Source organism: Gorilla gorilla, chromosome 20 (assembly GCF_029281585.2).
Source record: "Gorilla gorilla gorilla isolate KB3781 chromosome 20, NHGRI_mGorGor1-v2.1_pri, whole genome shotgun sequence".
Lineage (NCBI taxonomy): Eukaryota > Metazoa > Chordata > Mammalia > Primates > Hominidae > Gorilla > Gorilla gorilla.
Window position 1 is genome coordinate 68,350,587 of NC_073244.2, and position 25,279 is coordinate 68,375,865.

The 25,279-nt window shown below is 45.4% G+C and overlaps 2 protein-coding genes across 23 annotated transcripts in view; one reads left to right on the forward strand and one right to left on the reverse strand.

The window, feature by feature from the left end:
* ZSCAN5A (zinc finger and SCAN domain containing 5A) overlaps nt 1–25,279 on the reverse strand; it is a 92,526-nt gene that overhangs the window by 17,564 nt on the left and 49,683 nt on the right. The window lies entirely within an intron of this gene.
* Nucleotides 139–7,259, forward strand: LOC101128599 (putative zinc finger and SCAN domain-containing protein 5D; the record flags this gene model as incomplete). Its single annotated transcript, XM_055372288.1, has 5 exons — nt 139–290; nt 3,943–4,183; nt 4,985–5,188; nt 6,078–6,228; nt 6,496–7,259. Coding segments are annotated over 5 exons (1,512 nt in total), but the record flags the coding sequence as incomplete, so codon positions are not given.

A 25,279-nucleotide genomic window follows, 5' to 3' on the forward strand; every position in this document is an offset into this window, starting at 1 on the left:
TTCAGCAATATGACAAATAATTCAGTAGAGTGGGAAAACCTATGTTATTTGCACAGTAGGCATGTTTAATACTTTAACTTCCTGTGGGCGGGGTTTCATTGGGAAATGTAATCAACTTGGATCACCTAAAATGGATTACATGGCCCTAAACCAATCGTGGGGCAGTGCAGGAACTGGAAATGGGGCCTGGAGTCCTTCGACTTCTCCATAAATAGACGCAGTTCAGCTCCAGGCCAGTTGGAGAGTGCATCCCAGGTGCGAGAAAGTTGGAGGCATAAGGCGGGAAGGAGGTAAGTGTCCAGAGGCCATGTCTGTGGGGTTTAGGAGCTGGCATGCAGGGGGTTTAGTTTCAGAAAGATTTGGGTTTATTTTCTCATGCATTTGCTTGGAGACCTTGTGAAAGCATCGGGTCTCCTTTGCACCCCGTGATTAACTCTGTCTTGTTATGAAACCCTTATGTAAACTAGGAATAATATTAACTTTCTCATCATGGGTAGGTTACATTTTAGAGACGGGGGTCTCACTCATTGCCCAGGCTGGCTTGAATTCCTGGTCTCCAGTCATTGGCGAGACTTCACTTCACCATCAGCTGGGACGACAGGCACCTAACCTGCCAACAGGCCCGGCTACATTTTATTTTTTTGTAGAGATGGGGTCTCGGTATGTTGCACAGGCTGGTCTTGAACTCCTAGGCTCAAGCAATCATACCACCTGGGTCTTCCAAACTGTTGGAATTACAGGCGTGAGCCACCTTGCCGGCCACACACCACTTGTTAGAAAGCATCACTGGATTTTCCCTTTCTACAGGATAAAATCAAGCCATTAATGAATGAGCATCAACCTACTAGGCCAATGAGAATGTGCACTAAGTGTTCCTACCTGGGGGTCCTGTGTGCTATATACTCCCAGAATTGAATACTAACCCGCGTATCTGCCTTTATTTTTTCCCATGTTCCATTGCTTGCTTTAATGGGAAAAGAACTGAGAGTGAATACACGGTGATTTCTAGGAACATGAAACCACTTTTTTAAGAGACAGGATCTCACTATGTTGCCCAGGCTGTTATCAAACTCCTGGGCTCAAGTGATCCTCTTGCCTTGGCCTGAGTAGCAGCAGGCGCCCTTGCAGCAAAGCCACTTTTAATTCCAGAATTTTAGGCTCTCTTTTCTCTCTCATATTTGTATGCTTTTTTCAAAAAAAATTAATTTGCTTTCAAATTGAAAACTAAAAATTGTATATAATTGGGTACAGTATAATGTGCTTTGTAGGATGTGAACACTGTAAAATGGCTAAATTAAGCTGCTATTCACATGCCTTACTTTATGTACTAATCATTTTTGGCTGTGAGAATACTTGATTGAAATCTACTCTTTTAGCAATTTCCAAGTATACAATACATTGTTATGAACTGAAGTCACCATGTTGGACAATGGCTCTCTTAAATTCATTTCTCCAACTGAAATTTGTACCCTTAGACCTATATCTCCCCAACCCCCATCCCAGCCCTGGTAACCACCATTCTACTTACTGTTACTATGAGTCCACTAGGTTTTTAAAATTATTATCTACTTCTTTTTTAATTTTTTAAATGATTTTAACTTGTATTTTAGATTCGGTGGGTACCTGTGCAGATTTGTTACATGAGTGTATTGAGTGATGCTGAGATGTGGGGTATGACTCAACCTGTCACCCAGGATGTGAGGAGAGTACCCGATAGGTAGTTTTTCAACCTTCCCTCCCTCTATCCCTCCAGAGTTTCACTGTTTTGGAGTCCACGTCCTGATTTCCTTTCCTCTGTGTACCTGCCCCGGAGCGGGATTGCCGGATCATGCAGTTGTTGGACTTTAAATTTTCTGAGGAGCTTCTATACTGTCTCCCATATCGGCTGCTCTAATTTACATCCCAGCACAGGGTGCAGAGGACCCCTTTCCCCCAAATCCTCACCAACACTCGTTCCATGTGTCTTTTTGGGAACAGCCACTCTAGCAGGCATGAGGGGTGTCTTGTGGTTTGGATTTGCTGTCCCTGATGATGAGTGATGACGAGCACCTTTTCCTAGACCTGCTGGCCATTCACATGTCTTCATCTGAGATGTCCACAGAGGCACCTTGCCCCCTTCTAGTGGGCTATGTGTTTTCTTGCTATGGAGTAGTTTGAGTTGCTTATGTTTTGCATAGGAACTGCTTGTGAGATGTGTGCTTTGCAAATATTGTCTCCTCTGGGTTGTCTTCCCCCTCTGCTGATTGTCTCCCTGGCTGTCTCTGTGTTCTGTACTTGCTCAGATTCCTTCCAGGAAGTGTAGGTTTTCCATCCTTCAGGATTCCAGTGACCTTTCCCGAGACCCTCCTGTCAATTCTTTCTGAAGACCTTTCGGTTGCTTCCCCCACCTGTGGCTAGGAAGGCAGGGCTGTGTCCTCATAGCTGTTGAACTTGGATCATAACTGATGCCTGGAGAGTATCACACAGTGTGTCCTGCCTAATGAAACTACATTTAGAACCAAATTTCAAAAAATCGTTCTTTCTCTCTTTTTTTTTTGAGATGGAGTCTCGCTCTTGTTGCCCAGGCTGGAGTGCAATGGCGTGATGTTGACTCACTACAACTTCCACCTCCCTGATTCAAGTGATTCTCCTGCCTCAGACTGCCAAGTAGCTAGGATTACAGGCACGTACCACCATGCCCGGCTAATTTTTGTATTTTGAGTAGAGACGAAGTTTCACCATCTTGGTCAGTCTGGTCTCGAACTCCTGACCTCAAGTGATCCTCCCGTCTTGGCCTCCCAAAGTGCTGGGACTGCAGGCATGAGCCACCACACCTGGCCTCAAAAAATCTATTGTATTATTTCACTTCCTGAAAATTTCATAGAGCACTAAATGGATTTAGACTTTAAATCCATTTTCTGAGATGAGATTAGGAATAGAGAAACCCTTAGAGACAGAAGGTAGATCAGTGATTGGCAGGGGCTGGGGTGGGTGGGCAGGGGGTGATCACTGATGGGGATGGGGTTCCTTTTGGGCTGATGAGACAATTCTGGAGCTAGACAGTGGTGATGGTTGCACAGCATGGTGCATGCATGTCTTAGTGCCATGAAATTGTGCACTTGAAGACGGTAAAAATGATGAAATCTATGAATGTGCATTTTACCAAAATAGCAATATCTGTGTAAGAGATGAATTATCATATGATTACTTAATGCTCTCCCTTCCCTGGAGCAAACAAATGTCCTGGGGTTAACAAGAAAAGGTGTCGGGGGACAACTGTAGGTTGTAACTATTTTTCTCTATCTTTGTGCATAATTGTGATGAAGGGCTTTACCTTGGATCTTGTCTGGACAGGAAAACATAAATAAGTTATTGTTGTATCAGATTTTAGGAGCTTCACATAAGTATCCTATTTAATTTACAGTTGGGAACCATGTTGTTCCAATTGAAAAAAAAAAACTGATTTCACTTCTGCACAATGATTTTCTGGAGATCAGAATCCAGGGGAGCATTAGGATTTTAAATCAGAACATATAGTCAGGTGTAGACAGCAGAAGAGTAACAGGGTGGGTTGATTTCCACTGTGCTGAATTCGATGCTGCTGAAGAACTGGCATCCAGGATTGGGATGAGGGTTTTGGAAGGGATGGGTGGATAGACTAGAAACTTTGATCGGGCTCATGTTTTTTTTTTTGCAGACTTCTGAACAGTGAATCTATTATTGAGGAAAACCAAAGGAGGCCTGTCTAGATAGGTCTCAATTAGACACCAGCTACTGGAAGAACTTTGTCAGAGACTGACTGAAATATTCTCCACCAGATATGGCTGCAAATTGCAACTCCTCATGGGGTCAGGGAGGACCCTGCAACAGCCCTGAGTCAGAGCCTCCAAGGTCTGTGGCTTCCCCAGAAACTCAACTTCGAAATCATGACCGGGACCCTGAGACATGTCACGTGAACTTCAGGATGTTCAGCTGCCCAGAGGAGTCGGACCCCATCCAGGCTCTGAGGAAACTCACTGAGCTGTGCCATCTGTGGCTGAGGCCCGACCTCCACACCAAAGAGCAGATCCTGGACATGCTGGTGATGGAGCAGTTCATGATCTCCATGCCTCAGGAGCTCCAGGTCTTAGTCAAGGTGAACGGTGTGCAGAGCTGCAAAGACCTGGAGGACCTGCTACGAAATAACAGAAGACCCAAGAAATGGGTGAGTGGGACCCTCGTGATTGATGCAGGGAAGGGGAGCTGGGATGAGGGCTGCACAGTGCAGCTGGACTCGAGAGGACCCGAGGGGCTGCTCTAGGTCAGGACTTCCAAGTAGAGGAGAGTTTGCCCGTCAGGGACACATGGCAGTGTCTGGGGACAGTTTTTGTTGTCACAAGGGGGAGGACAGGAGATGCTGCTAAGCATTCTCCAATGCTCAGGACAACCCATCATGACAAATAATCATCCAGATTCAAATATCAGCTGTGCTGAGACGGCAAGTTCCTGGTGTAGGAGATGGACAGGCAGAGGGGGTACAGGGACCCACACACTGTGTGAGGCCAACATGAAAGAAACACATTGGTGAAATATTAGGCCTGATGGAACGTAGGGAAGGAGGCATTAGAGTGAACTGAAGTGGGGCCCAGAAGTCCCATCCTGAGGCAGGGAAAGTGGTTGGTATCAGAGATGCAGGGATCTGCCTCCAGGTCCCCAAATGAGTCCCCAAGTTCTAATACAAGGTGAGCTGCCATCAGCCAATTGAGTTGGATTCACCCAGAATATTTCTCCTTGTCTTCTCTTTGGTTTAGAGACTATTTCATCTAAAGGACTCATATTTATGTACTTATGTAGAAAAGAAAAAAATTCAGACAGATTGCTGTGTCCACAGAGCTGATTCTGCATCGGGAAGGCAGATTTGAACATTAATTACAGTAAAGTGTGAGCATTATGGCAGGACCCAGGGAATATGAGAGCTACTTTCAGGTTCTCATAGTGAGTCTGATTGTCTTTTTTCTCTCTACAGTCTGTGGTCAATTTTCTTGGCAAGGAATATCTTATGCAGGAATCAGATGTGGAGATGGCTGAAATCCCTGCCAGTGTCAGAGATGATCCAAGAGGCGTGTCCAGCCAGCGGGCCTCCTCTGTGAATCAGATGCGTCCGGGGGAAGGCCAGGCCAGCCGAGAGCTGCAGACCCTGCCCAGGGTCCCTGCACTGTCCAGAAGGCAGGTGAGTGTGTGAGGCCCTGGTGTCTGGGCAGAGGTGGGAGAAGAAACAGGAGAAAACTGAGTGTGCTTCTGGACTGATTGAGAGATTTGGCACAGGACAAGAACAGAGACATTCCCCATGGATGTGTTACATCCTTAGACATTCCTGAGCCATCACAGAGAGGGAAGCCTCATCTATTTTTCTCTCCACCATGAGAGCTTTTAGCATGTAGGGTAGGGGGTCAGAAATGGTCTCAGTGAAATGAGGGAGGCAGTTGGCACAGATGAATGAACTGAAGGTCCCTTCCCCATTCAGTTTCCTCAAAGACATTTAATGTAATAATTCAGCAAGGAGCGCACTTTCTACAGATTGTCAATTTCTTAATTTGAGGAGTGTTTCTCAACTGGGGTGATTTTGCCTTTCAGGACACATGGCCATGTCTGGAGATGTGTTTGTGTGTCATTGTAGGGGTGGTGGGGTGTTAATAGCATCTAGAGGGTGGAGGCGGGGTCTCTGCTCTGCACAGGAGCGCCCCCTCCAGGAGGGTGATGCAGCCCCAATGCCAGTGGTGCCAGGGGTTAGGGGCCTCCACCTAGAGTCATGCTCCTTCCAGCGTCAGGGGCAGGGAGACGTTAGCACAGCGGGGAGAAATATGCTCAGAGAACCAAACAGTGAAAACCAGCAGGCACAGGAGCTGATTTGGAATATGGAGGGTGCAGATTAGGGAGAGACTCAGAAATGAGGTGGTGACGTTTATTTGGGATGATGTGGGAGGCCCATAGGAAGTCTGCACGTATCCCTAAACCTGTGTCATTAGAAAAGTTGGTGTATCCAGTCAGGAAGGGACAGTGATGTCCATGACCCACCAGTTTAGGCAGGGCAGTCATTGCTGTTGGTTTTCCATTGTCAGGAAGAGGACTTCCTGCTGCCAGAGGCTATTGTCATGAAAGGTGACCCAAAGGCTCTGAGACCCAAGCCAACCTTGGAGAAGGATCTGAACGTAGACAGGGAAGAAAACACGGGACTTACAACCCCAGAGCCTCAGCTTCCAAACAGTCCTAGTGAGTATGAAGACTTGGATCCACAGGGGTTAGCCCCTCTCTTCTGGGGTGCGGGGCTGGGGTCCCAGCATTATCATGTCTGGGGGAGTTGGCACTCAGCTGCCAAAGCCTCTCCATGCCTTACTCTCCAGAGACCTACGGTCCAATGTCTTAGGTTTAAGGTTGAGGGGAAGTTGTCAGCCAACATCGGTGTTTGGTTGCAATGAGTTTGGTGTATTGCAAATGTACCTTATTAACTGTTGTGTGTGGAATCCCTTCTTCCAGCAGGTGTGGTGGGAGCAAAGGAGGGGAAAGAACCCAAAAAAAGAGCCTCTGTCGAAAATGTGGATGCTGACACACCTTCTGCCTGCGTTGTGGAGAGAGAAGCTTCGACTCACAGCGGGAACAGAGGAGACGCTCTGAATCTGAGATGTCCCAAAAGAAGCAAACCAGACGCCTCCTCCATTTCCCAAGAAGGGCCTCAAGGAGGAGCCACACCTGTGGGCAACAGCGAATCCCCAGGAAAACCTGAGATAAATTCAGTTTATTCCCCAGGCCCTGCGGGCTCAGTCAGTCACCCCAATGGCCAAGAAGCCAAGGAACTGCTGCCCTTTGCATGTGGCGTGTGCAATAAGAGGTTTACGTGTAATTCCAAGCTAGCCATCCACATGAGATCACACACAGGAGAGAGACCCTTTCAATGTAATTTCTGTGAGAGGTGCTTCACGCAGCTCTCAGACCTCCGCGTCCACCGGCGAATCCACACTGGAGAGAAGCCCTACACATGTGACATCTGTCACAAACGGTTCAACAGGATGTTCTCCTTGAAGTGTCACAAGAGGAGCCACACGGGGGAGAAGCCCTATAAATGTGACGACTGCAAGCAAGTTTTCACCTACAGGAAGAACCTGAACGAGCACAAGCTCATCCACTCCGGAGAGAAACCCTATAAATGTCCCAACTGTCCAAGAGCCTTTCGTCGGCCTGACACGTTAAAATACCACCAGAAAACACATCAAGAAACCACTGCACCCAGAGAATGTGAAGGATGATTTTTCATTGACGTTATTTGATGAGATATGACATGAAGCAGGTGCAAGGGCACCTGGCACAGAGAGGGAGTGCCCTAGATAGGAATTGCCAGGATGTCGGAGTAAATATTCATTCTCCCCACAGAGCTTTATTTTCTGTTTCATTAGGTCCATTGTTTTCGTACAGGTTTATGTGGGTGTGTGTTGCTGTTCTTTCTTTTATTTATTTATTTTTTTGAGACGGAGTCTTGTTCTGTTGCCCAGGCTAAAGTGCAGTGGTGTGATCTCGGCTCACTGCAAGCTCCACCTCCCGGGTTCACATCATTCTCCTGCCTCAGCCTCCCGAGTAGCTGGGACTACAGGCGCCCGCCACCACGCCCGGCTAATTTTTTGTATTTTTAGTAGAGATGGGGTTTCACCTGTTAGCCAGGATGGTCTCGATCTCCTGACCTCGTGATCCACCTGCCTCACCCTCCCAAAGTGCTGGGATTACAGGCGTGAGCCACCGCACCTGGCCTGTTCTTTCAATAAACAAACATCTAATTAGTTTTCAGTATTTTATAACAAAAAACGGAGCCTTCTGATTGACATGCTATTACCCACTGTTTTGCTGTAAATTAAAGTTGTCAAAGCAGGTGTCCAGATTAAATACACAATGCCTGGGGAAATCTGTGTTTCAAATAAACAATTGTTTTTAGTATCAGCTTGTTCTAAATTACTCATTATTTATCTGAAACTCAGCTTCTATTGGGTATCCTGTATTGTTTTCTTTTTTGCTTCTTTTTCTTTTCTTTTCTTTTCTTTTGAGATGGGGTCTCACTCTTTCACCCAGGCTGGAGTGCAGTGGTGTAATCACAGCTCACTGCAGACCTGACCTCCGCGGCTCAAGCAATTGTGCCGTCTTGGCCACTGGAGTAGCTGGGACTAGAAGAACACACCACACCATGTCAGCTAATTTTTGTATTTTTTTGTAGAGAGGGGTTTTGCCACGTTGCCCAGCCTTGTCTTGAACTCCTGAGTTCAAGTGATCTGCCTGCCTCGGCCTCCCAAAGTGCTATTACAGGTGTCAGCCACTGCATCCTGTATTGTTTGTATTAGGCTTTATTAGTATTATTTTATTCAAATTTTTTGAAATAATTTTTTGTAGTGATGGGATCTGGTTTTGTTGCCAAGGCTGGTCTCGAAGTCCTGGCCTCAAGCGATCCTTCCACCTTGGCCTCCAGAAGTGCTCGGAGTATACGTGTGAGCCACCACGCCTGGCTAACGACTTTTTCAGAGCTGTTTTAGGTTCACAGGGAAATTCAGTGGACAGCACAGAGTTCCTCTAGACTCCCTCCCCACATGGCACAGCCTCTCCCCGCCCAGCATCCCCAGCAGAGCGGTGCACCTGTTCCATCAGTGAGCCTGCCTGGACATATCACCACCACCCAGAGTCCATGGTGTTCATTAGGGCTTGCTCTGGGTGTTGTACATCCTGTGGGTTTGGACAAAGGCCTCATGAGTATCCACCACTGGAGTATCATGGGGGATATTTTCACTGCCCACCCCCTCCGAATCCTCTCTGCTCTGCCTATTTATCTCCCTGCCCCAGATGGTGTATTTCTTGGTCTAAATTTGGCAACTTCTAAATTCCTGATTTGACTCTTGAACTACAGAGGCATTGGGAGTCTCTGGTGACTAGTTGGTCTTAGTGATAGTACCACATCCTGAAGGCTTTGTTAATCTACAAAAGGGTGGGCCCTGATCCCAGAGCTTCCAATTTAGTAGATCAGGGGTGTGGCCTTAGAGTGTGCATTAAAAAATAGACTTCATTTTATTTTAGACCGAGTCTCACTCTGTCACCCAGGCTGGCTGGAGTGCAGTCGCGCAATCTCGGTTTACCCCAACCTCCACCTCCCGGGTTGAAGCAATTCACTTGCCTCAGCCTTCTGAGTAGCTGGAATTACAGGTGTGCCACCACCACGCCTGGCTAATTTTTTATTTTTAGTAGAGACAGGGTTTCACCATGTTGGCCAGGCTGGTCTGGAGCTTCTGATCTTGGGTGATCTGCCTGGCTCAGCCTCCCAATGTGCTGGGATTACATGAACACGAGCCACCATACCTGGCCTTAGATTTCATCTTAGAATATCTTTCAAAAGTCTATAGAGCTCGCCAATGCTCTACACCATTTTCCCCACTGTTCACATGGTTCATTAATACGGCACATTTGCCACAAGCGATGAGCTGACTCTGTATATTGCTGTGAACTCAGGTGCCTATTTTATTGAGACCTCCTCAGTGTTGATACGATGCCCTCCTCTTCCTTCTTTTCCATCCTAGGCGCCACATTGCCTTGAGTTGTCATGCCTCCCTAGGCTCCTCTTGGTGAAAATTTCTCAGATTTTACTTGTTTTAAATAACCTGAGCATCTGCATTTTCAGTGATGCTGATGCTGCTGGTCTTGGGAGGGTATTTCATGAATGGCTGGTTGAGCTCACAGAGGCAGAGACCAGCGATCCTCAGAACTCCGGAAAGGTCACTGCCTGAATAGGCTGGATTCATTTATTAAAGTTCACTGTTGTGACACCTCGGTTCTTGTCTTCTTAATTTAAAGGAATGTAAACAATAGACACACAGTAAAAGAGATGCAGCATAGAGTAATTCATTGCAAAGGAATAAGAAAATTTTGAAAGGTAAGTGCAGAATAGACAGGACACCCTGAGAGAGTGGATTTAAGGCTGGCTGCTCCTAAGGATAAGATAGCAAAGACCTGCTCAAGAGAGACTCCCTTTCTCCATCCCCAGACAATTTTGAAACATATTGATGCCTGACTCTCACCCTCAAGAGATACGAGTTTGAGTTGACACTTGGAAATCAGGTTTAAAAAATTTTTCCAGGTAATTCTAATGTGCAACAAAGGTTGAGAACCACTGGTGTACAGTATAAAGAGAAACTTCTAGCATCTCGCTTCATCTACTGTAACCTCGTGGCCCTCAAATTTTTAATGTGCAGATAATTCACCCTCAGATCTTGTTAAAATGCAGGGTCTGATTCAGTGACAGGCTCCAGGTGAGGCACATGCTGCTCGTCAATAGACCCTCATTTGAGTGGTGAGGAGGCAGTCTCCTCTGGGTTCCAGCTTTGCATCAACTGAGCAAAATCTTACCATCTCTCACTGCTCAAGTCAGCATCTTGAGGCCAGTGTCTGATAAGTGCATTTGAAATATTCAATCCTTCTGGTTTCTTACCCAGAATGCTATACTAAGTGTTTTATTTCTCCCACATCCGCTCCTACCCAACGGCTTTCCACCCATTATCACATGGCAGCCATATTGAGTATGAAAGTGAGCAAATCTAATCCTGCTGTTACACTCTTTACATTTTATTTTCTATGGATTCTATTCTTTTTAGCAAAAAGACCATGTACTTTATGTGGCCTAAGCTATTCAACTAAATGACCACTGATCCCAGCACTTTGGGAGGCCGAGGCAGGTGGATCACGAGGGCAAAAGATCAAGACCATCCTGGCTAACACAGTGAAATCCTGTCTCTACTAAAAATACAAAAAATTAGTCAGGTTTGGTGGCACGCACCTGTAGTCCCAGCTACTCCGGAAGCTGGGGCAGGAGAATCGCTTGAACCCGGGTGGCAGAGATTGCAGTGAGCCAAGATCATGCCACTGCACTCAAGCCTGGGCAACAGAGCTAGACTCTGTGTCAAAAAAAAAAAAAAAAAAAAGACCACTGATGACCCTTGTGACTGTCAGTCTCTGTTACCCTTCATACTTCAGGAAGACCCTTCCGTATTCAGTGACTGACTGGGGGTGCCTTTCTCCATGATGTTTAATTTTTTTGAATGGGGGATGTCTATGGCCCATTCTTGGTGCTTTTCTGTGTAGTTGAAGATACACTAGTTTTGGACTTTTGGCCTTTATCCACTTTCTAGCGTATTCTTTCTCTGGGGAAAAATGGGAGTTTCGAAAGAGAATCTGCATTGAGAAGCTATATCAGTCAGGGTCCAACGAAGAGAAAAAAACCCACAGCAATTTGCACAAGCAGCATTTAATATAAAGCAGGGGCTGGCACACGATGGCCTGCTACCTAGTTTTTCAACAGCCCACAAGCTAGAAAATAGTTTTGTGTGTGTGTATTTTACAAGGTCTTATTCTGTCACTCAGGATGGAGTGCAGTGGCATGATCATAGCTTACTGAAGCCTTGATCTCCTGGGCACCAGCTTCCAGCAGGTGATTGTGTTAAGTGAAATAAGCCAGTCCAAGTTACCCTGCCCACTCAGCCTGGCTAATTTTTAAATGTTTTTATAGAGACAGTGTCTCACTATGTTGCCCAGGCCAGTCTCAAAGTCCTGAGCTCAATTGATCTTCCTGCCTTGGCCTTCCAAAGTGCTGGAATTACAGATGTGAACCAGCACACCTGGGGAAGAATTGTTTTTTATATTTTTAAAGTATGGTAATATGAGCAAACCAGAGAAGAATATCCAACATAGACCAAATAGCCTGCAAAACCTAAAATATATATTCTCTGCTCCTTTGTGGACAAAAGCTTTCTGACCTCCAAAATAAAGATTTATTGACCACAACATGGGCCTAACTATAAAGAAAAAAGAATTCTGAAGCATACCTAGGGAGGAAGGTTTCTCAGAGGAATGGGAATCCATTGACAAATTTTAAAGAATGGAGCAGCACAATTGGGTTTACCTAATTTAAAGCTCAACATGCCTGTCAAGTGATAATGGCTTGGAGGGTGCTGGGTAAGAGAGGATATGGGAGCAATCAAGATTCTCTTATGGTTTTTCTGGGAGAGAAAAAGGAGAGCTGATGGATTCAGGTGCACCTACCCAAACCTGGCTTGAGCAGGTGAGAGGCTGTAACAATGCAAACGTTGGGGCCGCCCAGGAGAAAAAGGATTACACCACCCAAAATTGGGTTTGAATGTTAAGACTGAGGACACACACATAACCCACACTCCAAGAGGGTATGAAGCTTATTACATAACAGGATTTCTGAAGAGAGCAGAGTGGGCTTTCCCAAGCCGGTCTGAATGTGGCTTGAGAGGGCAGAGAAAGGAGGTTGGTTCGGGGTTGGGGTTTTATGGTGCTTAGGGGATGGGCCACAGCCAGGGGTACTGCACAGGGTTTGAACTCCCCACTGGCACTAGAAGAGGGAGTACCCAGGTTTTCTAATCAGCTTGTCCAGCTGTGGGGTGATAAGAAACAAACATCAAACATGGTCAAACTTTTAATAATCCCAAGGAAAGAGCAAGTCAAAAGTGGAGGTATGAACCTCAACGTCTGGGTGAGGCCTCTGGTTGGGCAAGGGTGGGACCATGGTCACCAGGGAAATAGGAGGCAGCCTTCTGGGGTCCAGGGGCCAAGGCTGGTGGCTGGAGTATGGAGAGGCCTGTGGTAAGGCAGCCACAGGCAGGAGCTGGGGTCGTGAACACGCCAGGGGGCCCCATTCACGTGGGGCTGACAAGGCCATAACAGGAGCAAGAAGAAAGACAAGATGGCGGCGCAGTGGCGCCTCTTCCTCCTGGGATATCCCTCCCACCCCATCTAGTGGCAGAGCCTAGCACTGCGCTCCCTGCAAAGTTGCCAGGACAGCTCCGTGATTGCAGGGCCGGCACTGAACCTGTGGACTTAGAAGCTGGGAGGCAATTGACTGGTAACTGACACAGAAGCCCTGTTCCTTTCCCTTGCAGAGGTGTGAGACTATAGGTTCAGTTACTCTGGAGGCTGAGGTGGGAGGATCACCTGAGCCTGGGAAATTTGAGGCTGCAGTGAACTGTGATTGTGCCATTGCACTCCAGCTTGGGTGACAGAGCAAGAGGCTGTCTCAAAAAAAAAAAAAAAAGTCCTCTGGATGGTCAGGAGAGCAACAGAAGGTGGGCGGGGAGGGGGGGTGGAGGGGGAGAGAAAAAAAGATGGAGAGAGAAATTTGTGGACCCCAAGAATATAGCTCACCTAGAAAGGTTGGAACACCTGAAATGGAAGTAGTGGCTTGTCCACAGGATCATAGAACTTGTAAAAGAATCCCGTGCACCAAATAAAGCACGCAAATAACAGGAAAATGCCAGAAAGCTGAACACCTGGGTAGCAGTCTGTGCACCCCAGTGAAGGAACGTGAACAAGTGGCTCCCATCGGTGTGCTGGCAAGACACACACTGGCTGGAGGTGAGGGTTGTGATATTAAGAAGGACTGAGGTGAACAGTTTTGAATGTTGGGATGTCAACAGAATGAGGACGCGTGGGGAGACGTTATCCTGTGTTATAGACACTAAATACATTTTTTTTTCTTACAATAAGAAGTTGAAGATCTGAGTGGATGAGAACTGGAGAAAGTAGGGATGCAGTGTCTCTTCGTCAATTCAGGTTTTGCACGGGGTAAGGTGGCTGTGTCTAAGCCGGTGCCACTAGCATCATACGCACCCAGCTTATGTTAAAAATTTGAAGTTAGAATGATTTTATAGCTAATTTGTATAGTTATGACAGATGTCCAGCAGATGGCAGAAAAGATCTTGTTCTAACAGATAACAGCTAGATGGTTCTGCTTCTGTTTGACATTAAACATAACCAAAGCGTCAAACAGAAAAGGTTACCTAACTGATATACCAGTGAATGAGCATCTTTTTTTTTTTTTTTTTTAAATAAGTCTTCCTCTCCTGTTAGTGTGAGGCTAAATTTGGTGGTTCATATGATGGTTCACACGATCTGACATTTTTTTCTTGTACTCTACTAGAATGTATATTTAAATTTTATAATGAAATATTTTATTATTATACAAATCATTGTTGTTAGTCCCAAAGTATTACATAAAGATAAACTGTGGTCGCTATATATAATTACATTCTAATTAGTGTATAGACTATTTTATTTATTATACAATTTCAGGAGGAGACCAATGTTTTCATCATCTTACCTATTTGTAACAAATTCTAGGATAAACTGCTAACATTATTATATTATTTTTTCTGGTGTCAGATGAGGTCTTTGTAGCATGTGTCACAATGTCCTTCCTTTGGAAAGGGGAATAATATTCCATTGTACAGATGGACCATATTTTCTTTATCTATTCCTTCAGTGAACGCTTGGGTAGCTCCTACTTCTGAGCTATTGTGAATAACGTTGCAATGAACATAGGAGTATGAGTTCCTGCTTCCAATTTTTTAGGTACATAAGCAGAAGTGGCATTCCTGGATTATATCGTAATTCTATGTTTAATTTTTGGGGGGGCTGCCATGCTGTTTTCCTTGTGTATTAACAGTATACCAGGGTTCCAATTTCTCCACATCCTTGGCAAAATTTGTTATTTTCTGTTTTTTGATAGCAGTGGTGTGGTTTTGATTTACATTTCCCTAATTATTAGTGATGTGGAGTGCCTTTTCTTGTGTCTGTTGGCCATTTGTAGACCTTCTTTGGAGAAACGTCTAAGTTCTTTGCCCATTTTAAAATCATGTTGTTAGTGTTTTGTTGTTGAGTTAGCGTTCTTTATATACTCTGGAGATGAACCCCTCTTCAGATATGTAATGTGCAAATATGGTATCCCCCTATTCCATTGGTTGCTTTCACTCTGTTGATTGTGACCTTTAGATGCAAAAACTGTGAGTTTTAAAATATATATTTTCTTATTACAATTTTATTTAGGAATAATTGAGGTACAGTAAATGGCACATGTTATCAGTTTATGATTTGTCGTGTTCTGACATTTTCACAGGCTTTCTGCATTTTTAAAGCTGCTCCCATTGGAAACAGGAAAGGAACTTCCATTTTAGTTAGGAAAGCTTTTGAATAATATTTAGATAGTCCAAAAAATACACAAAGTGATATATAACCTACAATTCCAAGAACGTCAATATTGAGCAAAGCGTGGACAATAGCCGGCTGAGCGCACAAGGTGGGGAGTGGGGAGGGAAGCTATGGATTTGCCTGTGGTGGGGAAGACTTTGCCCAGTCAGCCACAGAGAATTAGAAAGTCTGCCGCCCGCTGCTGCCCACGAGCAAACAGAAAAACAAAAAACAAAAAACCCAACCTGCCTCAGTGCTCACAGGCCGACTCTGTGCCGCAGCTCAGTGCAACTCTCCACCTGCCATCTCACTGTTTCACTCCCTCTAACGGGTCCACGTTGATTAATTCCCAAACCCCTCTTGCCTGTGACCCAACGTGGTTTTTCCCTTTGGCTTTTTTTTTTTCTCCCTCAGAGAAGCTGTTTTTCTTGCCAGCCCTGAGATGGGTTGAATAAATTGATCATAATTACACAGCCTGCCTGGACGGATGAAAAACATGGTGTCATCTACTCCCAGGGTCCCTAGGAGGGTTGTTAAGGTGGTTTTAATGAGTCCCAAAGCACCTGGCTCTATTTCTGCCCGTTGAGCTGCTAAATTGGCATCAAAAAGTTAACTCTGAGGAGGCAGAAAACATGATTTGTTAACTGCTGGCCTCAAGGGTGACTTCATTTATTTCAGGGCTTATTTAAAAAACAAGTAATTTTTTAAATTTTTTTTTTTAATTTTTGTTTTAAACTTTTGTTTTAAAAAACAAAGTAATTATTGCCTGTTTCCGAACCTGAAGATACCATATATGCATGTAGTGAATACATTTGGAAATTGTATTCCCATGAAACTTTTAATGAGATATTTGAATAGAACTTGTTAAGTAGCTGGTAAAGTTCAGAAGAGAAAATGCACACACACTAAAAAACTAGAAACACAATAAAAAGAAAGAACAGTCAGGAGGAAATGCTTTAAAATACAGAAAAAAAGGATAATGGAGAATATATGTCATCCATAATCCCACCATAAAGAGATGATTTTAAATTTTTTTTGTTTTTTTTGTTTGTTTGTTTGAGACAGTGTCTTAGTCTGTTGCCCAGGCTGGAGTGCAGTGGTGCGATCATAGCTCACTGCAGCCTTGACCTCCTGGGCTCAAGCAATCCTCCCTCCTCGGCCTCCTGAGTAGCTGGGATTATGGGTGCACACCACCACACCCGGCTAATCTTTTGTGGTTTTTGTAGAGACAGAGTTTTGTCATGTTGCCCAGGCTGGTCTTGAACTCCTGAGCTCAAGTGATCCTCCCACTTTAGCCTCCCAACCAAAGTGCTGGGATTACAGAGTAAGCCACTGTGCTCAGCCTGTATTTTTAATATGTAGTGCATGTCCTTACATTTTTCAGGTGTGTGCGTGTATACACACATACATACATGCATTATATATATTGTATATGCACATATCCACAGACACGTATTTTAAGATGCAGAAAAACGGGGGAGACACTGAGGAGATTTAAACATGGGTGTGGCATGATTCAAATTTCATATCATTCTGGCAGTTAGTGTGGAGACAGATATAGGGGCAGCCCCTGGTGGCAGGGACCAGTGGGCAGGTCACCCAGGGCTTGATCCCTGACATCCAGCCGTGTGACAATTGTGTCCTGAGTTCAGGGAAGGGCTGTTGATGAAGCAGAAGAAATGTTTGAGAAGCACTGGAAAAATCCGGAGCCACCTGTTTTGCGATGGATTATCTGTTGCAGATAGCGGTGAAAAAAAAAGCAAACAGGTGGTTTTGGGGTGCCCCCGAAAGAGAAACCCAAGATGAGGAGCTGGTGGGAAGGGGAAATTAAATGCTCATTTAACTTAACATGTGGGATGTCCAGAGGTGTATTTGCCGTCAGGGGAATACCTGGGTAAGGGCTCTGGAATAGACACCTGACTTGGCTATCATTTCTAGCGGGGTTAGATAGCCCCTCAAAAGACAGAGTGTGGAGAGAAGAGCCACATGTCAGGCTTAGATCCGAGAGGGGCGAGTTTGCAGAAGGAGTGATGGCAGGAGAGCGGGGAACCAGGGGCATCCCAAGTTTGGACAGAAGCAATATGAATGGACACAAAAGGAGAGATTCGAGTGAGATTTACACGTTAGAATCCCTGGAACCAGGTGACTGATCAGGGCTGGGAGAACAAAGGGAGGCAGGTGGAGATGAACCCAAGGGCTGATCTCCACGTTCCCAACAGATGTCACGGGAGGATACGGAACACTTGTCCCTGGGATATGGACTGCAGTGTCCCTGCAGTACTAAACAGACCATTGGTATGTGGGAGCGAGATGCCCACCGTTGTTACCTGGCTGAAGAGCTGGTCCCCTTTCACACCTGGCTCCTGCCTCCCACCACTGCCCATCTTCTTAGACACAGGCGCCGGGAGACTCTGCAAGCCTTTCACACCTGGCTCCTGCCTCCCACCACTGCCCATCTTCTTAGACACAGGCGCCGGGAGACTCCGCAAGCCTTTCACACCTGGCTCCTGCCTCCCACCACTGCCCGATCTTCTTAGACACAGGCGCCGGGAGACTCTGCAAGCCTTTCACACCTGGCTCCTGCCTCCCACCACTGCCCATCTTCTTAGACACAGGCGCCGGGAGACTCTGCAAGCCTTTCACACCTGGCTCCTGCCTCCCACCACTGCCCGATCTTCTTAGACACAGGCGCCGGGAGACTCTGCAAGCCTTTCACACCTGGCTCCAGCCTCCCACCACTGCCCATCTTCTTAGACACAGGCGCTGGGAGACTGCAAGCCTTTCGCAGGTTCCCAGGACTCAGCTCCCACCCGCTTCTTGGTGCTGTAACAGGGTAGTGAGGGGGTGTGGTTTCAGCACAACCAAACTTCTCTCTTCTGTGAGCCTTTTCTGGGCCACCAATAGAGTCTTCCATAAATACTGAGCACTGACTACGTATCAGGTCTCGTGTGGGCACAAGGGACACCGAGAGGAAATGGAGTCCTTGTCCTTGAAGGTCTCGCCTTCCAGTATGGGGGTGACGGACACGCCTTCCAGAGTGGGGGGGTGACAGACACGCCTTCCAGTGTGGGGGGTGACAGACACGCCTTCCAGAGTGGGGGTGACGGACACACCTTCCAGTGTGGGGGGGTGACGGACACGCCTTCCAGTATGGGGGTGACGGACACGCCTTCCAGTGTGGGGAGTGACAGACACGCCTTCCAGTGTGGGGGGTGACAGACACGCCTTCCAGTGTGGGGAGTGACAGACACGCCTTCCAGTGTGGGGAGTGACAGACACACTTTCCGGTGTGGGGGGTGACAGACACGCCTTCCAGTGTGGGGGGTGACAGACATGCCTTCCGGTGTAGGGGGTAACAGACAGACAAACACACTTGCTGTGGTTTTTGAAGATGATCACAACACTCTCCCATCTGATCTGTTCAAATGTGTCAGGTCCTCATCAAGAGGTGGAGTTGGATTTCCATCCCCTTGCATCTGGGCAGGGCTGTGACTTGCTTGTCTCCAACAGAAAGTGGCAGAAGGGACATTGCGTGACTCCTGAGGCTAGGTCAGAAAAGATGACACAACCTACCCCTTAAGTGCACGAAGGCCTCAGTTCCCCTCAGCTGTCCCATTGTCCAGAGGCTGCCATGTTGTAAGGGAGCCCCACCTAGCCCATGACACACGGAGAGGGCCTGAGACAGCATGAGAAGAGAGAGCTGGTGGGTGGGCCCCAGCTGTTTCAGTCACCTGGAGATCCAGCTCTAGTCAGCACAGAAGAGACCCTGAGCCTAACCACCCAGCTGAGCCCACCACCAATTTCCTACCCACAGAGATACTAAAAGCACTGTTGTTCTGAGTCACTGAGTTTTGGGGTGATGTGTTATACAGCTACAGATAACTGGAACAGCACTGTGTCTTCCCACCCTGTACTTATTTTATTAATTTTTTTTTTTAAATAGAGATGAGGTCTTACCATGTTGCCCAGGCTGGTCTGAGCAACACGGTAGAACCATGAACTTCTGAGCTCAAGCAATCCACCAGCCTCGGACTCCCAAAGTGCTGGGATTACAGGTGTGAGCTACCGCGCCTGGCTGCACCCTGTAATTCTGATCTTACCCTCTTCTTACCTGGACCCTCGTACGATTTCCCTGGGATCTCAGTCTCTAGAATTCAATCAGCCTTTTCTTTGGGATTTGGTTCCTGTTCATGCCTCTCGTTTACCCGTTCTGTCCTCTCTGCCCCTTTTGTTTGTGAGAGGCACTTGTGAGATCTATGGAGGTATGCTTGTGGCGTGTGTACTAAAAATTTTAGTGGCAGAAAATTCATGTGTTTGAGTAGCTAAAAATGGATTTTAAGGGAGTTTCATACTCAGGATTTGTGTGCATGCCAAGCAGCTTATCTGAAAGTAAATGAAAAAGTCGACCGGGCACGGTGGCCCACGCCTGTCATCCCAGCACTTTGGGAGGCCAAGGCAGGTGAACTGCTTGAGCTCAGGAGTTTAAGATTAGCCTGGGCAATGTAACGAAACCCCATCTCTACAAAAAATATAAAAATTAGCTGGGCATGGTGGCACTTGACTGTGGTCCCAGCTACTCAGCAGGCTGAGGTGGAGGCTAGTTTAAGCCAGGGAAGTCGAGGCTGCAAGTGAGCTGTGATCGTGCCCTTGCACGCCAGCCTGGGTGACAGAGCGAGACCTTGTTTTAAAAAAATAAAAATTAAAAAATTGTTAAATGCTGTAAAAAATGTTTTTAAAAAGAAAAAAAGTTAATAAAAATAACAATGAAACAATATCGGCAAGGAGAACACCACTAACTTCAGGTTTGAGCCTCTGCTCTCAACTAGCAAAACTTTTCTAAGCTCTGTAATATCTACCAACCATGGACATATTAGAGAAAATTTTAGGCAATATATAGATTTTGTTTTAGTAATTAAATATTTTTTTACTTTTTTTTTTTTTTTTTTTTTTGGAGACAGTTTCACTCTTGTTGCCCGGGCTGGAGTGCAATGGCGCGATCTCGGCTCACTGCAACCTCCGCTTCCAGGGTTCAAGCAATTCTCCTGCCTTAGCCTTCCTAGTAGCTGGGATTACAGGCATGTGCCACCACGCCCGGCTAGTTTTGTATTTTTAGTAGAGATGGGGTTTCTCCATGTTGGTCAGGCTGGTCTCGAACTCCCGACCTCAGGTGATCCGCCCGCCTAGGCCTCCCAAAGTGCTGGGATTACAGGCATAAGCCACCGCGCCTGGGCCTTTTTTTACATTTTTTAAATTTCTTTTTTCTTTTTTTTCCCTCTGGTGTTGAAACTAATATAATTACATATTTTAATGTGCAGTAAAATATCAGTAGGACAAAAATCTGCAGTTTTATTGTATTTAGGTATTGCTTAGGATAAAGCTACAGTGATCGTCTCAGTAAACAAGTTAATATGTTTGAGGAAAATCAATCAATAAAAAGTAATACTAATGATACACATGGAATTGACAAAAAACTATGAGGTGGTACTTTCTTGAGAGAAGCTTGGGAAGCCCTGAGCTAGAAGATATTTTTCTTTTAATTTATAAACATTTGGAGAGCACTCTTTTTTGTAAAAATTACCTCACTTAAACTCCACAACCAACTGCAAGAAACTGTTACACTCATTTTATAGAAATGGAAAATGTGTCTGGGCGCGGTGGCTCACGCCTGTAATCCCAACACTTTGGGAGGCCGAGGCGGGTGGATCATCTGAGGTCAGGAGTTCAAGACCAGCCTGGCCAACATGGTGAAACCCCATCTCTACTAAAAATACAAAAATTAGCCAGGTGTGGTGGCAGGCACCTGTAATCCCAGCTACTTGGGAGGCTGAGGCAGGAGAATCTCTTGAACTTGGGAGGCAGAGGTTGCAGTGAGCTGAGATTGTGCCACTGCACTCCAGCCTGGGTGACAGAGCAAGACTCTGTCTCAAAAAACAAACAAACAAACAAAAAATGTAGGGAGCTTAAGTGACAGAGACAGGAATTAAGTCCAAAGCCTGGCTGATGGCCAAGTTGATGCTGTCTACAGGATATGGTACTGATCTCCCAGTGGTAGCTCAGGGGCTGTGACATTCCTAGAACAGGCATCTGATCTGCCTCCATTAATCATGGAGGACTTCCTGAAGGAAGTGACATCTGAGCTGGGACTTTCCCTTAGCTCAGGGACATCTTTCTCCTAAGCATGGCCCCCACTGGTGAATGAAACCTAATTTTCTTTAGAGAGAACCCTGTTATCTGTCCAGTATTCCCCAGAAGAGGCTGGATAAAGCACAGATAGCTGCCTGACTTGAAAGTGTCTTTCAGGACTGGATCAGATCCAGGAGCAAATTGAGAGAGAGAGGGAGAGAGAGAGGGAGACAGAGAGAGAGAGAATCAAAATACAACTGAAAAGTGCCAGGGGAGAAAAAGAGATTATTTCTTCAGACTAATATCCTGTTTGGAAACACCAAAAACTGATATTATTGAAAATTTCATATGTAAAATAAAGAGCTTAAATAACAATTCAAGTCTTAAAGTTTGGCTATCACAATTTTTCTTTATTTTTGTTTATTGAGGTATAACTTACATATAGTGAAGTGTACAATTCTTAAGGTTACAGTTTAATAAATTTTTACATATGGATAGACGGATAGATTCACATAACTATGACCCAGATAAGGAGACACAATATTTCCAGTACCTCAGAAGTCTCCCTCTTGCCCCTCCAATCTGTGCCTACCTACAGGTAACCACTTTTCTAACTTTTTTTTTTTTTTTTTTTTTGAGATGGAGTCTCACTCTGTTGCCCAGGCTGGAGTGCAATCTCAGCTCTCTGCAACCTCTGCCTCCCTCCCAGGTTCAAGTGATTCTCCTGACTCAGCGTCCTGAGTAGCTGGGGTTACAGGCGCCTGCCACCATGATCGGCTAATTTTGGTATTTTTTAGTAGAGACAGGGTTTCACCATGTTGGCCAGGTTGGTCTGGAACTCCTGGCCTCAAGTGATCCACCCGCCTCAGCCTCCCAAAGTGCTGGGATTACAGGCATGAGCCACCGTGCCCGGCCCACTTTTCTAACTTCTATCACCATAAATTAATTTTGACTATTTTAGAGTTTCATAAAAGTTGTATGTTACAGTATGCAGTCTCGTTTCTAATTTTTTTTTTTGTTTTTTTGTTTTTTTGAGACGGAGTTTTGCTCCTGTTGCCCAGGCTGGCGTGCAGTGGCATGATCTTGGCTCACTGCAACCTCTGCCTCCTGGGTTCAAGCAATTCTCCTGCCTCAGCCTCCCAGTATCCCAAGTAACTGGGATTACAGGCACCCACCACCATGCCCGACTAATTTTTTTGTGTCTTTAGTAGAGACGGGGTTTCACCATGTTAGCCACACTGGTCTCGAACTCCTGACCTCAGGTAATCCACCCACCACAGCCTCCCAAAATGCTGAGATTACAGGCATGAGCCACTGCGCCCGGCCCTGATTTTCATTCAACATTATATTGATAAAAGTCATCCATGTGGTTGTATGTATCGATAGTTCATCCTTTTTATTGCTGTGCAATATTCCATTGATTTATTTATCCATTCCTTGATTTATTTATCCATTCTATTGTTGACGGACACTTGGATTATTTCCAACGTTTATCTATATGCATAATTATGCTATAAGTCGTTTTGCATATGTCTTTTGGTAGAAACAATACTTTTTTAAAAACAAATTTAGTAGATTATAAATTCCTTAGTGATGGGTAAGGTAGGAGTACGTATTACTGAACATAGACACTTGGTAGAGACTCCTCACATGCACATCTGATTGATGCCTTGGGACTAGGCAGTGATCCTTTCCCCTTCTTGGGGCCAGGCATACCTCCAATGACTTGGTAACAGCTTCAACCCTTCTTCCAAGAAGACTGCCCACATACTCAACATTTAGCATTGGGCTTCTGGAATGTGGTGATATCTAAGGTTCTTCCAGCTTTGGCCTACATGAGACGGTGAGCTGGGTGAAGTGCATTTTAAGGGCAAGCGCTGAGCTCCAGCTTATGAGGAATAGCCCTTCAATGTGCCAGGAACATGTTACGTGCCCTCTGGAACAAATAATATTTCACTTTTCCGAAAGCCAGAGCTTTGGGATCCCAGATCTAGTAAGAATCATCTTATTCATCTTCCTTTCATCTCCAAGCCAGAAGGAGGCTCGTTGAATTTACAGGGATGGGGTTGCAAAGGGCATTAAGGAATCCTGCATCTATGCTATCAGGACCTACCAGTCCCAAGTGGCTTTGATAGATAAAATGTTCTGAGTGCCTTAACCCAGAAAAACTGCAACTCTAGACCCTGGATGTTCTAAACAACGCAATCAGAACATCTTCCCATATTCTTTGGAAGAAACTCTAACACTTTCCTCTTTCTACTTCTACCTAAAACATCTGAAAGAAGGGAGGCGAGAGAGGAGAGAATTACGCATTTAAACAAAGACAAGGAATTGCGAAAATCACCATTTTTAAAGAAGTATAGATTTCATAAGAGCCTCTGAGATGATGTTAGTGCATGATAATAACATGTAATAACCATAATTATAATAGTATTATGCTTCTATGAGCCATATAAATATTATATGCTATACATATTGCTAAGTGTTTTACAACCTTCACTTCATTTATCTCCCCCTAAAAGTCTATGATTTTATGTAAGAGGAAGATGAAGCTCCAAGAAAAACTTTTTTTTTTTTTTTTGAGATGGAATCTCGTTCTGTCACCCATGCTGGAGTGCAATGGCGTGATCTTGGCTCACTGCAACAGCACTATCTCGGCTCACTGCAACCTCCGCCTCCCAGGTTCAAGCAACTCTCCTGCCTCAGCCTCCTGAGTAGCTGGGATTGCAGGCACCCGCCACCTCACCCAGCTTAATTTTTTGTATTTTTAGTAGAGATGGAGTTTCACCATGTTGGCCAGGCTGGTCTCGAACTCCTGACCTCAAGTGATCCTCCCGCCTCAACCTGCCAGTGTTGGGATTACAGGCGTGAGCCAGCACACCCAGCCCAAGAAAGACTTTTTGGACACTATCTCAGGGTAAGGGAGTAGCAGGATTGGGATTTACACCTGGATCTGACTCTCAAGCTCATGCTCATTCCACTACAGAAAATGACCTGTTTGTTCAGGTCTTCCTATTAACTGAGATCTTCCATCTTCCAGGAATGATGCAGTACATTCCAAGAAAGATGTGTTATGGAAGTGACATCAGATCTGAATCCTGAAGTCAAAGTTTCATTTAGCAGAAAAACAAGGTAAGATGAATCCTGAAGTCAAAGTTTCATTTAGTAGAAAAACAAGGTAAGATGAGGAAGTGTTGGGAGACTGGACTATGAAGTATGAAGAGTCTGTATCAGAGGCTGGAAAACTATAGTTGACCATTTGTTTTTATAAATAAAGTTCTACTGGAACATAGCTAGCTCCCCTTGCTTATGTATTGTCTCTGGTGGCTTTCTCACTACAGTGGCAAAGTTGAGTAATTGCGACAGGGACCATATGGCTAACAAAGACAAAAACAGTTACTATCTTGCTCTTGACAGAAAAAGTTTTCCTACCCTTGATCTAGGTCACACTAAAGCTTTTAGTTACAAATGCTATCCTAGGGCTGGGCGCGGTGGCTCATGCCTGTAATCCCAGCACTTTGGGAGGCCGAGGCGGGTGGATCACTTGAGGTCAAGAGTTCAAGGCCAGCCTGGCAGACATGGTGAAACCCCGTATCTACTACAAATACAAAAATTAGCCAGGTGTGGTGGCAGGCGCCTGTAATCCCAGCTACTCGGGAGGCTGAGGCAGGAGAACTGCTTGAACCTGGGAGGCGGAGGTTGCAGGGAGCTGAGATCACACCACTGCACTCCAGCCCGGGTGACAGAGTAAGACTCCATCTCAAAAATAAATAAATAAATTAAATAAATGCTTATCCTGTATGTAATGTTGAGCCATGGAAGGATTTGGAGTAGGGGAGACACATGGGCTTATTTCAGAATGACAAAAAAACCATTCTCAGATCCATCCTAGCACAGGGCACTCCCACGATAAAGGCATCAACAACACAATTCCAAACCATCTTCACTTCTCAATCTTTCACCTTGAATACCATTTCAACAAATATTAATTGAGCATCTAGTATGCACCTATACTGTATGTAAGTGGTTAAAGCTGTAAGCAAGCAGTAAGGCTTGAAACTTAAAGCTGGTGGAAAGTAAACTGAGGAAGTGAGCTTTCTCTTTGAGAGATCCAATGGAAGGAAGACTATGTACAGAA